The 20,648-nt window shown below is 42.2% G+C and overlaps 1 protein-coding gene across 10 annotated transcripts in view; it reads right to left on the reverse strand.

The window, feature by feature from the left end:
- DNM3 (dynamin 3) overlaps positions 1–20,330 on the reverse strand; it is a 169,927-nt gene extending 149,597 nt beyond the window's left edge. For 9 of the 10 annotated variants that reach the window (XR_007907506.1, XR_007907505.1, XM_051805931.1 and 6 more), the window contains exons 1-2: positions 20,138–20,318; positions 4,210–4,283 (exon numbers count right to left, since the gene is read on the reverse strand). Coding sequence is in view for 8 of the 10 variants with exons in the window: in XM_051805931.1 (XP_051661891.1) it covers positions 4,210–4,283; positions 20,138–20,283 (220 nt within the window). In the remaining 2 variants the exon portion in view is untranslated. Of the gene's footprint in view, positions 1–4,209; positions 4,284–20,137 lie in introns of all 10 variants that reach the window. The other variant, XM_051805959.1, reaches the window with a different exon arrangement.
- Positions 20,331–20,648: the final 318 nt, after the last annotated feature.

Below are 20,648 nucleotides of genomic sequence, written 5' to 3' on the forward strand. Positions count from 1 at the left end.
TGCTTTTGCCACCAGAGGGCAACAGAAGATGGCTATCCTTGAGGAATAGTCTTGCAACAAACAAAATTTGGATTAAAACTCAACAACTTCAATAGAAGAGAGTATCTGCATGATACTCTCTTTTTCAGAAAAAAAACAGGATGTCTTTTAAACCTTATGTTTGCTTTCCACTTAGTATTTAATTAACAAAACTCAAACAAATGTGGGTATTGTATGTAGGACTCATTCATGTAAAACTGCCCACCTCAAAAATGATTTTCAAAATCTGTTAATCTGCTGAAGCAAGAAGAAAATCTGAAATTCCTCCACAAACAGTTGACAAAATGATGAAAATAACCCTCCTAAAGCCAAGATATTTTACATACAAATAACAGGGTTTATATAGCAGGCAATGTGCTTTTAACAAACAGAAGACCTACAACAAAGGCTTCACCCAAAACCCAAGAGCATTTTTTGTTGCCTCTGCTGTTTAAAAAACATACTACCAAGTCTCAAGAAATGTAGTCATTATTTCACCTGCAGAAGCAGGAGAAAGCACAGCAAGAGGAAGAATAGATTGCTTAAGGTCATACAGAATGTGTGGCAACTGAAAAAAACCATGAAACAAAAAGCCAACATCGCTCAAGATCTTTCTCAGGCATTTCAAGTCATTACCTTCTCAAAGCCTCCTCAGCAGCACCATATAAAAGTTATGCTAACACTGGCCAAACTTGCAGAGAGAAGATTAGGAGTTGAAATGGAACTAACTGGGTTGGGCATATGGTATGTTATGTTGCTCCAAGACAACTGAACACTCATACTGCCTTAAAATTCTCATCCCAGGTCAGCTGTGTGCCAACTCTTATATCTTAAAGACACACAGAGAGAAATCCACCTAAAAGCCCAACTACAGGCATACATACAGCATTCCTGCTCCTGAAAAGCAGGAGTAAGAATGAGAGACCAGCACTCTGCACTCACTGGGAACTGCTGAAATACCACAACACTTCACATTTCAAACAAATGCTGCCTTGGGGAGAAAGCAGGAGCTCCCTGGATCTAACACTGCAGCACTCAAATACAGAAAGAACCAGTGTGTCTCTTACCTGAATTTAGAAATCAGACTCTCACAAAATAAGCTGCTCTCACATCCAACTTCTCACTCAAAAAAAAGGCAGGTAGAACCCCTCCCACGTGCATCCCCTGAATGGCTAATTTATGACAGCTGTCTTGCCCTCCTTGTAAAACCTCAAGCTGGCCAGCAGACAGGCTCCCAGCTAAGAGCACCTGTGCCTTCTAAAACTCACTTAACTGCACCTTCCCAGGTGGGACTATTTTCTTCAAACCCATTAATCTAACCTGAGCTCCTTCAGAGGCTGGCAACAACAGAGAACAAGCCATAATCTTTCAGAGGACTGTAAATTCTTTAACATCCATGTTCTGACTTTTTTGATGCTATTAGGTATTTCTCACATGATCAAACTCAGAGAAAAATACTCAAAACTAATTAAGACTATCTTGTCAGTTGCAATATTTAATTAAAACCTTTCTATTTGCCTCCAGTATTTCAGCTGAGTACAGTATTTGCATGGATGTGGAGTGAAAATGTCATAAAGCCATTTAGAAATTGTACTAGGATCACCAAAATATGCTAGTGACTAAAAGAGGTCAAAAGGTCACTGCAAAATAGCTTTGCATTAACTGCACAGAATTTCTAAAAAAGAAGAAGTAAACAAATTTCTAAAAAAAACAAATTAAAAACACTCCTCTCATGAAATAAGTTTCTTAGTATTGATTTGTTTCATGTTACCCCTTGCAGAGGTAACAGCTCTTTACCCAGGTGTGTCAGATATTTCACATGTTGGGGGGTCCCTGGTAACTCCTCACAACCAATTCCTGTTGCACCTTTCCATGACATGTCCAACCCTAATAATGGATGGTCATAGTTCCCTCTTGCTGTGATGAGCACAGATTCCTCTGCTGCTTCATCCCTTACTGCAATGGCTCAAAGCTAAATGAAGCTTTAATCTCCTCTGTCAATCAAATTCACATTCCAAACCATTCTCAGCCACTTCCAAAATGCTGATAAACTATCTTGTAGTCATCTCTGAATGTCTGTATAGAAAGTGCCCCCCTCTCTCCCCAGGAATACTATAAGATTAGGAATAGCTACTTTTAAGAGACTCTAGAAAGATCCTGGATCAGAAATAAGTTCTTACTACAGCACCAAGAACCTGATACAGCCCTCCAATTATTCTATAACATTTTAGATATTTATGGCCTTGATAGAAATCAGTCCAGCATCAGCTTCCTGTAAAAGAACACTGTGCTTCTCTAAGCAGTTTGCTTTATTTTCTTTTCTTAAAATTAGTTCACAAAGATAAAGGTGGTTTAAAAGATAAAGTTATTTGGAATTTCAACACCCAAAACAACAACAGGGAACAAAGTTTAAAGAAAGTAACAAAATAATTAAAGTTTGCATTTTAAAGGTTTTGGCATCTAATCTCAAACAAGAAATACACAGCATTTCCCAAAGGGAGAAATATGCCTTGACATCCAGGAAACACAAAATTAGGCCGAAGTTCAGTTCTCCAGAATTTTTAAAGTTCCTGTTGTGTTATTTAAGTCATAATGAAGAATGAATTTTCAGCAGAGAAGGTACCTATACAAAGCCTGTAGGCCTACCTAAAGCTAGTAATACATTGTGAACATATTAATGAGGAAAATACCAGAAAGAGAGAAGCCATTTCAGTGTCCCCTCAACCAAGGGACAATGGTGACTTTACAGAATAGGACAACATGGGCCAGTTTAGGATGGATGTCAACAAATAAGTACGTAACCACCTGAGGTCAGAGTGTGAGTTTTTACTTTACTCTCTGTCCCCAGAGTTTAGTAATTTTGTTAGGAACACCAGCACAGAGCCCAGTGCATTTTTTTCTTCTACTCTTACATGGTCCTGGGAAAATTAGATTGAGACTCTCCATAGCTGGGCCTTATTCTTGTATTTATTTCTGCATGCTCTGTCAGAGATCAAATGCCACACATGCAGAAATGGCAGGTGTGTATATCTCCAACTAAAACTTCATATTTAATATACAGAGAACACTATAAGCATATTACACACTTGGAAATCCTGAAGTTTCTAAACTGAGCATACAGAAACACTGAATTTAACTGTTTTTTCTTTCTCTTCCACAGCATAAACACTATGGAGAATTTCACAGAGGCATTGAAAGTATGAACGTGCTTTAAAAGCAATAATCCAGAAAAAAACCTGAAGCCTAGACAGACAGCAGTCTACCTTCCTGATGAGCAATGCAAAGATCTTTTAGGAAAAAATACTCACAGAAGCTCAATTACACCTCATACATAAGGACAGAATGAAGTTTCACAGGCAGCTTCAATTTTGTTTCTTCCCCAGTTTCATCATGGTGCATAATTTAAAGAGCACTTTTTGCTTTTAAAAACTGGTTTGGATGTTATTTAATTACGTTTTACTATTTTAAGCCGAAATCAATAGTAAACCAGTATTTTTTGTTGCTTACGTTGGTTTAGAAGCAACTACAAAAAAAAATTTGGACTGATGGAAAACCATAGCTGCTTTTATATGTGCCAGGGAACTGAGCTACATCAAAGCAGATCGAGTGCCCCCTGGAAGGGGACAAAGTGGTGAATTCTGATGAAAGATCTCAGTAAGTCACACAGCTTAGTGGTGCATACAAAAATATTTATATTTTTGACCAGACAAATACATAAAGCCTTGTTTTCCCCCAATCTACCTTCTGCTCTATTTAGTGCAGTGAGCCCAACCAAAAAAGACAAGTTACAAAAACAAGCTGTGTGGAAACAAATCTGTGTGCACTGGAGCAAGAGTTAAAGGCAGAAGTCCAGCAATTTTGGTGTGTTAACTAATACAGATGCAAAGCTCATCAAGAAATGAATAAATCAAAGCTAATTCCTAAAACACACTGTATGTAATGATGCTTCTCCACTGCTTCGAGTGTGATCTTGGACTAATTCACTACGTGCTCTAGGATTTAGATGTTACTGTTTTCCCAGACAGGACAATGGAATTAGCTGGTCCTGAGCATACAGCTTTAAAGCAGCAGGCCCTTGTTCCAGACAGTCTGGTGGCAGCTTTCTTCACAACTTCCCAGAAAAGTTTTTCCTCCTGTTGAAATACAGCAGCACTTTGTCCAGGCATTGACCCAAAAAGAGAAAGAAATTACCTGTTTTGGCAGTGATGAGTTGCAGGACCAATGGTCGTCTTGTCACAATTCCAGAACCTCGTGGAAGAAAATCCCTGGAAACATTAAAAAAAATACTTACTACCCAGAAAGTACTGTCCATTTACATAAGATATTGGACTAATTTGGAACCTCCTCTATACCTTGAGCTGCAATGAAAATGGAAAGTTCATGGGGACAGATTTATGTTGAACACTCCTATAAAATAGGGCTGTTAATTTTGGTTTGAGATAGCAGTAGGTCATTAGACAAATATGAATTAAAACTAAATTACTGTCTCAGGGCATTACCAAGCCTCTTCAAGGCCGTTATATATAACACCTCAAAATTCACATTGCTTAGCAAGAGTACCCAAAGCCAAGCCCACATTTATCAGGCTCTCTAAAATAATTGTGTCATCGATCTACACTTGATTTGCAGAGGATTTGCACATATGAATACACACACAGCCCACACCAAAGCTCTGGCCAAACTGAACTGCCAGCACTCCACACCTACTCTTTCACACACTTCACTCCTGCCAGTTCAAATCCCCAAATAACTTTTCCAGCAACACATCTGCCCAGAAGTGTTTGAGTGAAAGCTGAACACTGTGGGGCAGCAGCAGGGATTGTCCTTGGACCAGAAAGCAAACAACAAAGCAAAGACAATAACTCTGTCTGATCATGCCTCCTATGATCCTTCCATGCTTCCAAAGATAGGGAGAATCCTCATGCAACTGAAACCCTAGAAAAACTTTGAACCAATTATTAGTTGCAAAACTAATGATTAGAAATCCAAAGCAAAATAAAAGACATTTTTCTCAGGGTCTTCCCCAGCTGCCATAAGTGTTAAACTCTTAAAAATGATGAGATAAGGTTAAGTGAGAGGTTTTGAAGAGTGTTCCCTTCAAATAGCATCTCCAGAGGAATAAAATTGAGGGGTAAACAGACAGTTGCACAATCAGTGTACACTCATCAAAATCCCCTCGTTCTTCCTGCCTTCCCAGGGATGATGAATTACTCTCTTGGTGCCTTGGCAGCACTGCTAACTCACCTCTCCAGCTGAGGTGAAAAGCAATGCAGCAAGTGGGTAGGGCATGAATTTTCAGTCAAATGGCAGAGCTGGTCTGTTGTATGTGTAAGTGCCTGGATGAAGGGTGAGGCAGGAATGTGCAGTGGCTTTGGGAGAGGTGAGGAGAAGGACAAGAGTCAAAGGAAGAAAGATACAGCCCTGTCAGCCCTTCAGTCAGAACTGCTTAGATGTGTCTGCTCAAGCCACTTGAGAAACGACCTCCTGCCTATAACTATTGTTCACAACTTGTGCTACTTAATGGATGCCTGATTTTAGCAGTTCCTTTAACGACAGCACACAAACCCACAAGGTTTAAAACAAGCCTAGAGAGTAGATCTATGAAAAATAAACCACACAAATATTCAGGATATTATTTGTGCAAATCAGAGGATATTGGGACTGAGGAGTCCCAGGTCAGGACAGGCTCAGGAATGCAACAATGGTGAACCTTCTTTCCACAAGCACCAACAAGGTAAAAGCTCTGGCAGCCTGCAGAAGAGAAACAGGACAACTCTACCTGTGATATGGGCTCTGAAGACTTCCTTCCTAACATAACATTAAGATATCAAAAAAACTAAAAAATATCACATATGCAAGCAGTTCTAATGCTCTGAGGAGCAAGACCAGCTGTCAGCTCTGCCCCTCACCACTTTAGTTTGAATGAAACGATGTTATTTCCAGCTAAATGAAGTGTTTCCCTTTCTCAGTACCTGTTAATGTGCGCTTACAGTGGGATTGCTCTGCAAACCAAAGCACATCATGAAAGGGGAGGCTGTTCAAACACCAGCTAGCTCATTAACTTCTCTAACACAGACCCGCAGGCAAAAGTACAATTAATTAGGAATTTAAGTAATCTCTAAAACAATAATACTGTAAAAACATCAGGCATACTGATTTAAATCTGCTGCGATGCTTTACAACACTTGAGACAGCAACAGGATACAGGAATTAGCTTAAAGAGATGCCAAAGGCCTTCAAATAGGTCTATCATAATTTCAGTACCTACTAATGGAGAGAAACCTGTCTCTCAGTGAAGTGCCATCTCCTGATATTTGCTCATGGAGAAACGGAGAAAATAGTAATAGGAACATACTCATACTTCTGTGTGCACTGGAGTGACAGCAGCCCAGGATGGAGTAAACTCATTGAGGCTGCAGTTTCACACATTGGTTTTCAAGCATTTCATATCTGATTTACTTTTTTTAAAAAAACTATTTTCCCATCAAGAAGCTAAAATTAATTGTCATTCAGGACAAACTGATCACCCAAAACAGCGTCCTCTACAGCCCCACCTGAGGCAGAAAAATCCTTCAGGGAGTCAAAGGCTGAAAAGACTTATTGATTTTCTGCTTCAGACCAAGCACACTCAGCGATAAAGAACACTGTATTAATGCAACCCCCAGCTGGATACGACACCGACCTTTCCTCAACAGCAAAATTACAGAGAAAGGTAAGACAACAATTTTCCTTCAGAACATCCTCTTAACATGTCCAAAGATGATGGCATTCTTTAACCCTCTCTAATCAGTTGAACTACTGCCTCTTCAAGAAAGCATGAGCAGAGGTTCCTGCTTGGTGAGAGGGAGAACTGTACTGATCCCATAACCAACTAAGTGTGCAGCAGCAGGACATAAGGTTTCTGCTTCAAATGCAGAGTTTGAAGTGGAAAAAAGTCAAAGAATGAGGGTAAAAAGGGGTTTGCAGGGAGAAAATTTCCCCTCCCCTTAATGGGTATTTTACTGAATGGGTATTTTAGCCCTATGAAAGAGACTTCGACCTCAATTCGTAAATCTGTCCACAGGACATTTTACTTCTTTTTAAACATTTGAAATTTCAGCTTCAGCCACAAGGCAACAGCACCTGTGTGCATTCTCTGCACAGCTCAAGTGAGATACATAAACCCTAATTCTAGAAAAAAGTAATTCTTTAAACACACACAGAAATGTAAATCAAATCTGAAACATAACTTGTATTTCTTTAGGAAAAGCAACACAGTACCACATTACAATTCTGGCAGCAGGGGAATCAGATTAAATCCTGTACAACTGTTTCTGCAGAAATGCCTACGCTGATGTCCACAAGACAGGATGCAGGTCCTCTCCTGCTCCACTTGGAACAGAAAGCTTTGTACACAGGGTTTGTTAGTGGTCTTGAAAACAAACCCCCATATCTTTCAGAAGTAAGGGCAGCAAGAAATACAACAAGAAATATTCAGCCAAGTCTCAAAGGTTCCTTGTGACCAAACGGACGATGCCCCTCCATGCTCTGGTGACACACTTAATATTCTTCTGACAGGTCAGAGAGCTGCTTTTCCACACCTTTTGGTCAGCGTGTACAGGTATGCTTAGTGAGAGCCGGGAGGAAAAAAATCACATCAGAGTGGAAGCAGCTGCAAATAAATCCACCTAGGAAAAGGTACATGCCTGGGAATTTGTGTTCAAAGACACTGAAAAGGGAGAGAAAAGGCTGCCTGCTGTGGGGGGAGTGAGCACCTGCGAGCACAACTGCAGGAACACTTCACAATGATGAGGTGCAGGAAACAAGGAAGAAACACACTGTGCAAGAATAAAGCTGGGAATGAAAGCTGTACACCTTTAAAAGACATTCATCCTGCATTAAGAATCAAACTACTTTTGCATCTTTATTCTCAGAGTATTCTGAGCACAAAGCACTCTGCTGACAGCAGCTGTACCAGCTCAGCAGCAACGCCACGGTGACAGGACAGTTTGGAGACCTTCAGCAAGGCCTGGCCAGTGCTGAATGTATCAAATGCAAATAAGAAGCCGGCAGCCAGGGCTGCCAGAACATCACCTCAATAACTCTTCAGTCTTAGAATGCACTCATCTGTTAGAATACCATTAAATACTTTCAAGAGCAAGGTATTTTCAGGGCAAAATTTTTCCAGTATCAGAGATCTGGAGAAGTGTATCTACTAACACGTTTGTTTAATGCATAAAGGTAACAGATAATAGTTTGATTTTGACTAGCTAAAACCCAGGTCTCATTAACTGATGTCAAAGGATGATGAAACAAGTTATCAATGGCCACAGCAACACTTTAGCAGTTTACAATAACAAGCCAGTCTGGACTTAGAAGAGTCTCGTGGAAGAGATGGGAACGCCCTTTCAATTTTCAGGAAGGGTAAAAAGCACAGTGAAATGCTGAAAAGCAAACTAGACAGGGGCTCCTTCAGTGAGGTTGTCTCATTATAATGCAGGACTAAGCTTACAAAGAAAAGAACACAGATCAAACAAATAAACATAATGTGTTCCAGAGGGATTTCCAGGTAGGGTAAGAGTTTTCACATAGGAGATCTCTAGCACAGTAACAGTATTTATTATGTTAAAAAAAAAAGAAAAAAGAAAAAGAAAAGAGGACAAAACAGAAGAATCCCCAATTTGTGTGAAGAGTGATGATGCATCACTACTAAAAAGTTACTTGTGTTTTCAAAACATAATTTAAATTTGCTTTACTTTGCCAGTATAGGACTGAGAAATGTTCTGTACTTTGATCAGTTACATGGTCCATATCACAGAGAATAAATGCCAACTAATTTACATCAATACTGATATAAGTAATTCATACAAAACAAAGGGGGCATCCAGGAAACCAAATAATGGAGGAAAATGTCAATGATTACACAGCAACTGCATTAACTAAAGAGCTATGAACAATTAAAATTGATAGAGATGAATTGTAAAAAAAAAAAATAAATCAGAACTTCCTCCAAAGAGAAAGCCTCCACGTTTTTCACAAAGGGTAGAAACAAGTCAGGCTCAGGACAAGAGCCACAGTTTTCTTATAGAAGAGCACAAATGCTACTTCATTTTGCCAACCAACATCGATAACATTCCTTATAAAAGTTTTTCCACTAACCCCAAGCCCATTCCAAGACCCTAACCACCCCTCAAATGCAGAAAGCCCATAATCCATCAGCAACTGATATGAACAACAGTGCTGTGGTAGCATGCCCCATAGCCTTTTATTCCCAAGATTTGCCAAGGAATGCAACACAGCTTTAATTGCAATAGGAAGCAATTATGCCCAAAGTCAACAGTTTTCCTGGGCCTTTTTCCAACAGTGTTTATTGTTTCATACAACTCCAGCCTGGCACACTTGGAGCACTTGTGGCTCATCCTGGCAGCTGAAGGGCCCTGTCTTGTGCAAGAGACCACACACCTTCACGGGAACACTTACATGTGCCTGTACAGCCAAGCATCTCCCAGTTTGTGGAAAGCATACAGAACCACTCAAAAGGCTTTCATTTTTCTTGCATTTTTATGATATTTTTCTTATCATATTTAGCCTCAAAGCAAAGTGCTAAAAAAAAACAAAAACAAAAAACAGGAAAAAGTGCAGTCCAGTGTAAGCCTGAGGAAGAGAGACATGAATAATATCTAACTTCTTTCCTCAGGTTCACTTTTTAAAACCCAGAAACCAAACCCAGCCAATTTATAACTGGAGGACTCTCAATTATAAAAATATACATCTGAAGACCTGTTTTGCAGATGTGCTCATTCTATCTCATCTGTTCCTGTGCTCAGCAACCCCACAAAGGGCTCAGTAGCAGATCCTTCACTCCCTTTTGTTCATTACAAAGCAAGGTACATCAATGGGATGGGAAATGTAATTTTCCTTCTGTGCAGAGGCCTGCTTAGGAATTAAGTACTTTCTCTGAGAAGATTTATCACTGACACAAGACACCACTGTATTTATTCTTAGTGGCTTTGGAAGCACAATTCCTCCCCCCTCCAAGTGAGGGTACAAAGATAACACCAGGACACATTTTTTAGGAAGTCTCAAAAGCCTTCAGGCACTATCCCTGTTGTGCTTTGATGTTCTTAACCATGTACCTTTTCTTTCTTCAGTAGTACAGTAGTGTACATCCCTTTCCACATCACACTGATATTTGGCTGTATGTGCTGTTCCTCTTTTGCTCCAAGTACAGAGACCAGTTCTTATTATCAGTCACCACTTGATCCCTCACCTCCTTTCAATTAGTCACAGAAGAGTAAATGTTTTTTGTTTCGGCACAATGTCTGTCCATCAAGTGCCTCCCACAGCTTTGTTCAATGGCTGCAAAACCTCAGCCTAACATGAAGGGCCTTACATGAAGATATACAAGTCAAGTAGTTCTTTTTATTGAAGACCAATGATATCTATCTTAATTATGCCTACTAGGCAAGTTAAATGCATTAGGAGGCACTACAACCTAGCAGCTTAAAATGTCTCTTTGGTTCTCCTTTCCCCGACCCCTTAATGAAGTTGAGACCGACTATACAAAAATCCAGAGGGCAATGGTAAAAAAAAAAATCTACCCAAACAGACCTAACTATGGGAATATGTGAGCATTAATTCTAAACATAAGAAAAAAAAGGTATTTTTGAAAGGCTCTTTAAGAACTTCAAATAAAATGGCAAGGGATTTCAGTCACACTAGCTGGGCACCTCCATAAAAAATGTGTTCCTGTGTTCAGTGACAATGCTTAGGCACCGCTAAGGTGAGAAAGCAAAGCTTGAGATTTCCTCTTCATGCAGAAGACTGGAGAGAAAGCAGGCTTAGAAGTCACTGCTATTATGTTTCTATTGGATCTGGAAGATGCTTTCTGTAAGAAGCAGCGGCCTTTCTGCACAACAGCATCAGCCAGAAATTATTAAATCTCCCCCATTAAACACTACAGGGATATGGAGAAAATCAGGGCCAAAAACTGCTCTAGTCCCAATGGTAAAGCCTTCCATTAAACATGATGGGAGTCAACAGGTTCTCCAAAGTATGGGACATTTGAACAGAAGTCTCAGAAGGCACAGACCCTCTTGGAGCAAGTCTAATGCTGTATTTTGACAGCAGTGACAGCACCCCACATCACAGTTCTGCACAGGAAAAGGCAAGTCTGTTCACTGACTGAAGGAGAGAAAATGCACTTCTTAGCTCTAAAAAATTGTCTTTTACATGATAGAAAGTTTGAAAGTCTCAGTAACGCTTACAGGACTGAGAACTGCCATACCCAGCCCCGAAAACCTGCCAGGCAAAGCCCCAGGAGTGGTGAGATGAACAGTGCTCTGTTTGCAGTGATTATGCCGGGCTGTGGGCTCGCTGTACTAACAGAGCGGGGAGCTGCCAATGTGCAGCCTCGTCGGCAAGGCACTGTATGCACGGTGCATCTGTCCTCCCTGGCAGGCAGCCAGCACTTTGCTGCATCATCCTAATTCCATTTGTGAAAATGCCCTTTTTCCTCTCTTTCTCTTTTAAGATTTTACAAAAGCTGCTGCTATTTCCTGCTCAACGGTGCTCTCCAATTCCAAGCGGGGGTGGAAGGGGGAGAAAGGAAGCACAAAATACAAAGAGACCCCAACAATTCTCAGAATTTTTGTGTCAAAAAGAATAAAGCAGACTTTGCAGGACAACTGTATTCTCCCTAATCAGATATGTTTGCTTTTAGGAAAGGACTAATTTGCATAGGATGTTGGTGCATAAAAGCCCATCCATCCTCAGGATGAATACTAATGCAGCAAGACTCAGTATCTCAACACAAGAAACAAACTACAATAATTCTTTACTCATTTTAAATTTCTGTCAGTTCTCTAAATAGACCTTGGCTGTCTGGGTTTTTTAAAATCACTCCCAGCTGCCAAATACTATTAACAATGTTTTTTTAGAAAAGATTTGAATAAAAAGTTTTCCTTCATAATACAATCAGATATATCAGAGATAAACAAAAATCTGACTGCAAGGATCAGAAAGAAAACAACATAACCCAACACTGCAGGTATATCACCTACATGAAGCTAACTACTATATAAATAGCATTTAGCAAATAATTCACCTCTGGATGCACTGTCAAGACAAATCATTTAGGTGTTGTGAATTTCAGTGTTTTCCTCAAAAACCTTGACAAAATAAGCTGCTGCTCTTCCTCCCAAATCCCACTGTCCTGAACTCACATCCACCAACACAGACTATTTAAACCGTGGCAGATCAGCTGTGACACATCCTAGTAAAGGCCAAACAACTTTTCCCCTTCAGAAGCACTGTGAAAACACATTTCTCTCTTTTGTGGTGGACAAAGTGTTAAGCTGAACAATTAACTTTCTTGGTACAAGACAAGACATTTCAGGTAATTTTGCAGAGCTGGAATGTAACTGGATTCAACTCTTGCACTCCCTCCAGATGTAGACAGGAAGACAACTACAGAAGGAAGGGGGGAAAGGAGCTGTTTCCAAAACAAGTGGTTCAAATTTCCCAACTTCTCTAGCTATTTTATCCTTTTTTACCTGTCCATTTATCCTGCTTTGAGCCTGTAAAATATGAGAATTAATATATTGTCCATGGCAGTGAAAAGTCTGTTCAGCTCAATAGTGAAATTTAATATCAGCCATGATCTCCCATCTCTCTGCTCACCAAAAACTGAATTATTACCACGAGAAAAATTTATACTAGAATTCAGACCAAAACAGTGGTTTGTGCTGCTATTTCTCAGAACACTAACAAAGTCATAATGCTGGAGGTCTCAGCCCAGACTCCTGAGGCTTTCCAGCCTATTTCCCAGATCTGACAGACACTGAGGATCTTCTATCAACATTTGTTCAGCACCTGAACAAACTAACAGGTGAGCACACAAGGGCACAACACTGCCTCTGATGGATTCGGCTAAAATTTCTCCAGCAGTTTCCAGCTTGGCTGTTGAACAGCCCTGGATCAGAGCCCATCTCCTCACTGTCACGCAGCAGAGCCCAGGGATGTCTCTCTGTTGTTCCCATGCTCACCACGCAGAGCCCTGTCTGTTCTCTGCAGGTGAGTCACACACTGACAGCTCCAGAGCACCCCCGGACATACGTGCACTTTTAGGCATCTGCAGCGTACATAGTAAACAACTGAGTGCCTAAGGTTAATCTGGCTTTGATGATGCCATCCATGAGGGTAGAAATCTGTATTACAGCAAATAGGAAACCTCCTGCATATCTGAAGAATGAAACCGTGGTGATTTTGCACAGGAGCTGTGATGCAGGAATACCATGCTAGGTACTGAATAAAAGCTCAACTTCCACACACAAATTATAAAAGCTGACATTATCACTAGACACTTGGGTTGAAAACCTCTCTTATCTACTACTACAGTTCTCCTTTACATCCCAGAGGCTATCACAGACAACAGTGCTTGGCAGTACATCAAAGCCCAGCATGCAGTTAAATGGGATTTTGCTCCTCTCTAGTTCAATAATGCTGCCTTGTTCATCACGGTGCAACTTGCTGAAGAAAAAGATGCAAGGTCACAGTTAAATAATGCTCATTTCCCGTTCTCAGCATATTTACACTACAGGCTTTGCACTGCAGACACAGAGCATTAAAAGGATTCCCAGTAAGCCCTTACACATAAGCACAGCAAACAAGGTGAGTTCACAGGCTTCTATTTACTGGAAGGCCTTATTACTAAATGCACTGTTTAAAAAAAAAACAACCACACAATAAACAAACAAAAAGCAACCCAACAAACAAAATCAGAAAAAGCAAAAAAGGCCTCTGCCCCTCTGTGCTTGCAATCTAGGCAGACATTGCTTAAGAAACCCATAAATATTTAGAGGACTATCATCAATTTGCTCGGTGATCAACTGATGGATGGCAAACCACAAACACGATCTCTCTCAATGACTAAGCTGTTAGAGGCACAAACTAAACACCAGCAAGGGTCCCTTTTTGGGATGAGTAAACTCTGCAACATCTCAGCTGTTCAAAGCAGAATCCAAGATTCGGTTTTGGTGCCATAGAGGAATCTAAATCAGCCATCACACAAAGCAGAGAAATGCATAACAGCAAGTTTTAGACTACAATCAGTTATCCCATGCTGATTTTAAGATTACATGCTAACATCTTCTTTGCAGATAGAAGCAACTTAAGACCAAGTGAAGACTCAAGGCACATGTGGATACATATGCAGGTAATGTTTAAAAACCAGTCTGAGGTCATACAGTAAACGAGTGGCAGAGAACAGTGTACACACTTCTGTGTTTCTGCTGCCAACCACAGCAGTGTCACTCCCCATGTTTACTGGTGAATGCCCAAACAATCACATTGCTAATATCTATTTATCTTAACTGTAAAGCTTTGTTTGCTCTTTCATCTACAAAGGAAAGTGACTTGAGCTTGAAGCAGCAGCAACAATGTCCATCAAGACACAGCAAGACAACAAAGGTGTTGGTTATTTGTTGATTTCAACACTACAAATTCCCAAGCGTGGGCTCCTTCCTGAAGGCAGCAAAGATCAGGATTTAGAACATTATGCAAGAGCCTAGGGAGTTAGACAATCTGTTGAACTTTCAGAAGTGTCACTGTAAAAAGAACCAGGAAAAGTTAAGTGGATACTTATGGTCTGGGAAAAAAAAAATATAAGGAAAAAAACCACAAATCTCTCACAAGATGACTGTTCTCCTTGAAAAACTATCAGAGGAGTGCAGTCACCTTCAGTACCTTGATGGACTGAACTCCCAGTAACAGTTGCCACTGAATTCATAGCACTGATTTCTCAGAAGGCAGTCGAGACCAGACTGAGCTTTTTCTGAACACTGTTTTTTGCAGGGTTTTGAGGTTTTTCTGAAGTCTAGGTCTCAGACTTCAAATACTTTGCTTATGTTCACTAAATACTGCAATACCCTAATCATACAGAGTGTGCTGAACTTATAGTAAGACTGTGTATTCTCACAGGTATACTTTACAAAAGTGTTAAGTGTTACTTACTGATTTAGAATCCCTGTAAACTGCTTGATACACTGAACTTAAATGCCAGAATATAGGTCAGAGCTCCCCACACTATGCCTCATTATAGAGTACAGCTTTTCTTAAAATAGAAGAAATATTTCAACTGGCAAAATTTAAATGCAAAAAACCAAGAGAAACAGATCCTCAAAGTCGTTTTAGAGGAAAAAAGTTACTTTACATGTGTGTGTGTGGGGGGGAAATCAGCAGATTTGTTTGCATGTCTGTTTTTAACTACTCATTTGCTTTACTTTGTATATATCAATTCTCAACACTTGAAAAAAAATTAACTTTAAGTCCACAATGTAAGGACAAAACTAGGCCATCTGTATCCCATCTAAACAGCCAGTTTGTTCTGCAATATGTAAATGTAACAACTTATTCAGGGAAGAAACCCAAATGAGCCACTGTCTCATTTGCTACTGTTTCTAATTAATGAAACACCCAGAAACAATTCCTGCTTTTGTTGCACCAGAGTATTTTGATAACTAGGCTAATACACTCAATAGCGTACTCAAAGCTGCACAATGGGTTAATTAGTCAGGAAAAGGAGTGGCTGATTCTCATTTCCAGAAGATCCTTAAGATTAAAAAAGGATACACAGCACCACACTTCAGTTTGTATCTCCAACTGCTTAGCTTTTCACGCCTGTTTCACAAAAGAGGAGAATTTTCTGTAAAAAAGTTTTTCTGTCAATACCTAGTAGATAAAAGAATAAAATATCTGCACCAATTTTAACTACCTCTCCCCCAGGACACATCTAAGTATGTGCCTACATTCTTTGGAGAAATCCTCTGCTTTAGCAGCCAGATTTAAAGTCCTGTCTCTTCAACTAATGACTCAACGCAGTCTTTTCACAACCGCCATCTCAAGTAAGAAAAGAACGAGCTGAGCACGCAAGGAATCGTAATTTGAAAAAGAAATAATCAGTACATCTGTCATAATAAATAGCTATACGACATGCAATGGCCCTAAGATTATCAAAAGTGTCTCAGGTCAAAAAGCTGTAAAGCTGAATTATACAATCAGACCTCAGGCTCTTAAAACGAAAGTGCTTGTTTGATTATGACTGACAGGCTTACAATCAGGAGTTCACATCTCTTATAAAACAATTATTTGGCCACATGCAGTTCATATTATATTAAGCAGGGAAGGAAGTGAAGAGCTTTCAGGTTGGAAACCTAATGATTAATTTCTCGCTATTTTTAAGAATAAAACAAGGTTCTAATTTGTGAAGAAGGAGGCCCTGACAAGGTAGCCTGCAGTCTGTGCCTTCAGTTATCTTAAAACCCCCTTTGGATACAGGAAATAATAGAAAGTGCTTTCTCTCCAAATGCAGTTTTCAGGGATTGTTTCCTGCCATTAGTTTTCTTTAAGTAACCCTATTATTATCAAAAGCAAGATGTTTAAAAAGCACAGACAATGTATAAGTTCATGGCTCTGCACTGCTCGGTAGCACAGCAGTATGTGCAGGCCAAGTACCTGTCTCCCACTGGCATCTGCTGGGATTTGTTGTTTGACTCCCCTTTGCATTTTGAATCTCTCTTTCCCACCAAATTCCACCACAAGACTGCACTGGATCGTTTGCTTCAAACACTGGCCCAGCATTTTACAGGCACATTTACTTCTCTTACAAAGAGAAGCAGGTAGGAAGAACATTTGCTCTTCAGACAATCCCATTTCCTCAAACAAGTGCCATGAGCTCCAGTTATGAACACATGAAGGTCTAACCCATAAATGGAAATGACTGCTGTCCTCAGGTGCTCTCTGGAATCTCTGTTTCCATCTAAATATAACCAGAATTCTGAGAGGAAAACCTTCAAACACAGTCCTTGACTACCAAAAGACACTGTCTCCTTACAGAGGAGCAAAAAAGTAAAGAGGAAACTCTCCAAATATCGTAGAGGATGCTAATCCAAATAGCAACAATAATAGACACACTGGGAGATTTGACACTGCCCCATTCCAGCTGTGCTCAAAGCCAGCCTACAACAACATAAGTAGTTCTGGGTGTCACACAATTCCTGGAGCAGGCAAACGTGCAGAATTCATCCTCATTCGACACCATCACCAATGCAGATCACAAGTAAACTAATCCCAAAATATTCCCTAACTGTTGTTAGTTATTAAGGATTCTGTGTGCACCTAAACAAGCCTTGGTGCTATACTGGGGAGAGTGATGGATGCATGTCACTCAGCAGCTTGAGAAAGAACAGGACCTTGATCCCACTTCCAGCCCACAGAACTGTGCCAGAGCAAGATTCCTCAAACCCCCTCTGAAAAATTATGGCAGTGCATAAACTGGATGGTGGGTAATGCAATATCTCCCATGCTTACTGGGCTCCATTAAGAAATTCCAACTCTGATACCACCTGCAAGCTAGAAAATAGGTTTCCATTGTCCAAGTGGAGAAAAGTAATCTTTGCACAATCAAAGTCCCTACAGAAGACTGAAACAGGCCCAACGGTCTGATGGCTACAGGCAGCAGGGAATAACAAGCTGATCCTAGAGTTCAGAATCACCTTACCAGCCTCACTAAAGCTCCACTAACAAATACTGAGGTTATCAACCAGCAACATGTTTGTAGCAAGACCCTGCCCTCCACATGGGGATATCATGCCTTCCTCATACCAATTACAGCTATTCCTGAAGAGAGGAGCTCTTGAATCTCTCCCTGAAGGCTGAGAGTCCAAAATCTACCAACGGTAATGATTCACGTGGTAAAAAAAAAAAACAAACTCACAACCACCAAGAAAACAAACCCCAAAAATACCCCAAAAACTCCACGAGAATTAATGCTCGTGCTTGAGAGCAGTGCAAGGACTCTTTTATTTTGCTGTCAGTTAGTTTCAAAGCTGTGTCATTGTCAGTCGAAGTTCCCTGTGTGGGTAATCCCAGAGCACACAACATACCACCAACAAAGAGAAACGAGCACAGCATGTCTCTACAACAAGGAGACTTACTACCTCTATAAGACATATGTGGATTAAACAAACTCGTTTGCAGAAAGCAGCTGCATTATCCCATAAAAACAGATCCTATGGCTTACTGAAAAGAGACACAGATCATTTTGCCTGCTGATCTGACAAGCAAAATCCTCTTCCGATCTCATGGATATTTATTAATCTGGTTCCGAGGGTTCACAACCAAGTTCTCACAGCTTAGCAAGTGCACATCTGCTGACCACATGTACTCACTCAATCTAGAGGAAAGGCACGTGGAATAGGTTTGAAGCAATGCATTCTAATGGCATTTTTGCAATAGGCTCCAAGGTTGCAAGTAGGGAGGTACTACATATCAGCTCATGCTGAAGCTCAAAACGTTACAACAACTTGGAACTCTGAAACCAGGTTGAAAGAATCCAAATTCCAGATCCCATGTGACAGAGACACTCTGGTGTAGCCAGAGTGTAAGCCTGTAAGCTTTTCTCTGAAGAGACTCTCTTACAGTTTCTGCAGGCTACACAGGGAATGGCTACGTGAGCGAAAAAGGCATTGCCTTTCGCTTTCCTTCATAGTCCTTCCCAGAAATGCCCACGCCTCACTTGTGCAGCTGGTTCCAACCTCTTGTCCAAACGGGCCAGATCAGCACAAATTGCTCATTTCCACCTTCTGCTCCAGCCAGGCGCACCCAGGCGGCTGGGCGGGGGCGCGCTGCACTCAAAGGAACAGCTCCACCTGCGGATCAGATGGAGCAGATCCCTCCGGCAGCGGAGCAATAACAAGCATCTGGGAGCAGTAAGATCAGCACAGCTGGATCCAAAGACCGACATCGGCGCACAGCCCATTACACAGCACAGCCCCCTCTCCCAGATGCGTGCCACCCCAGACAAGGCTTTTCCACGGGGACCAAAATATCCTCACTGACAAGAAAGATGAAGTTGCCTTTTCTCCTCAGCACACATGCTTTGCACAGCTTCGTGGACAAACAGATCAAAAAGTGAAAGGGTTACCAAATTATTCTTTAAGGACTTGTTTAAAGAAAACGGTAATAATTTGGCGGCCAATTGGACTTTCTGGGGCTCCCATTTATGCTTTCACTACTCGAGAGATTAGCAGTACTGTCAACACCAGTAGCTAACTACAGTCTTCAAGAAGAATGAAGAGGAAGAACTGACATTTAACACAGTAAATTCTGAAGCAGAGCTGAAGAAGAACTGTATAGAATTTTTATACTGTATATCAAGAGCTGCTGCAGCCTGACACATGGCCAGGCTGTGGAGCGACACAGAGTTTAATATTACCTTTAGTGAAGACCTCCACACATGGAAGCTCCTCAATCACCGACACACACCAGTATTTTGACCTTATAATCCGGGCTGAGCTCGCAGCTCCGCTCCGGGAGCACCATTTCCCTCCCTCCCATCGGGAGCCCGCAGCTATTTGCGGCAAACGCAGCAGGAACTTTATCAGCACGTGAAGCCCGTGTTTACCTCAGGCCATCTCCAGAGGCACTGCCTGCCCGTCGAAAAGCTGCACCTGAACCGCCAGGCTCCCCTATTTTCGTTGTTAGGAACGATGCTAATGTCGCACTTGGCGATCCTGAAGGTCTTTTCCAACCTTAACGCCCCTGGGATTCGAGTACCCACGGGCGCGTCAGGACGGTGCGAATTGTAAAGCGATGGGACGGGCGGGATGAGCAGCCCAGCGCCATCACCCCACCGAAATTAGGGTTTGGGGCTTTAAACGCCGCGTGTCCCTCGGACAGCGGTCAACGCATACATACATACATACATACATACATACACACACACACACACACCGGGCACACGAACGCGCTCGCAGCGGAGCCGCGGCGCCTTCCCCGCAGCGCGCACATCGCATAGCGGGCACCGCCGGGCCAGCGCCCGCCTCGCCACCCCCGCGGCAACCCCGGGAGGGCACCGAGCACACCTGGGGAAGGGGTGTCGGAGCCGCGAACCCCCCAAAAAAGACCCGCCTGGTCCATCCCCGCCCGTGTCCGCTCCCCCCCCCGACCCCGCCGCTGTGACGGGGGGGGCGCGCGCCGCGACCGTTGGGAAGGGCGCGAGCCCCGGGGTCGTGCGCGCGCGCGTGTGCACGTGTATGTGTGTACGGCGCGCGGGGGGATGTCCGCGCCCGCCGCCACTCACCTGGAGACGCAGTTCTCCAGCACGGAGCTCTTGCCGGCGCTCTGCCCGCCCACCACCGCGATCTGCGGCAGGTCGAGCAGGCAGTTCTGGCCCAGCGCCGCGAAGGCGTCCTGCAGCCGGTTGACGAGCGGGATGAGCCCCTCCATCCCGCCGCCGCCTCCTCCACCCGCCGCCGCTGACAGGTAACGGGCGGCGCACTGCGCATGCGCCCCTCCCTCGGGCTTGGGGGCGGGGCCTCCGTGGGGAGGACACGCCCTCTCCCGGTGCGGGTCCCGCTGTTGTCCCAAAATAGGTGCTTTTTCCCAGTGTTTACGAGGCTGGTCCGCACACAGAGTCGAGGTGTGTGATTTATTTACAGTTCTGTGCAGAAAGGGGGGCTGGGTGGCAAGTCCTTTTGCCATTCACGACGACTACCAAAAGTTTTCACATTTTAGCAAACAACGGCATTAGTGGACCAGATGACCCACTGTGGTCCCTTCCAGCCTGACCCATTCTGTGATTCTATCCCTGC

The sequence above is a fragment of the Manacus candei genome, unplaced genomic scaffold (genome assembly GCF_025592945.1).
Source record: "Manacus candei isolate 608988 ecotype Guabito, Panama unplaced genomic scaffold, ASM2559294v1 h1tg000005l, whole genome shotgun sequence".
Lineage (NCBI taxonomy): Eukaryota > Metazoa > Chordata > Aves > Passeriformes > Pipridae > Manacus > Manacus candei.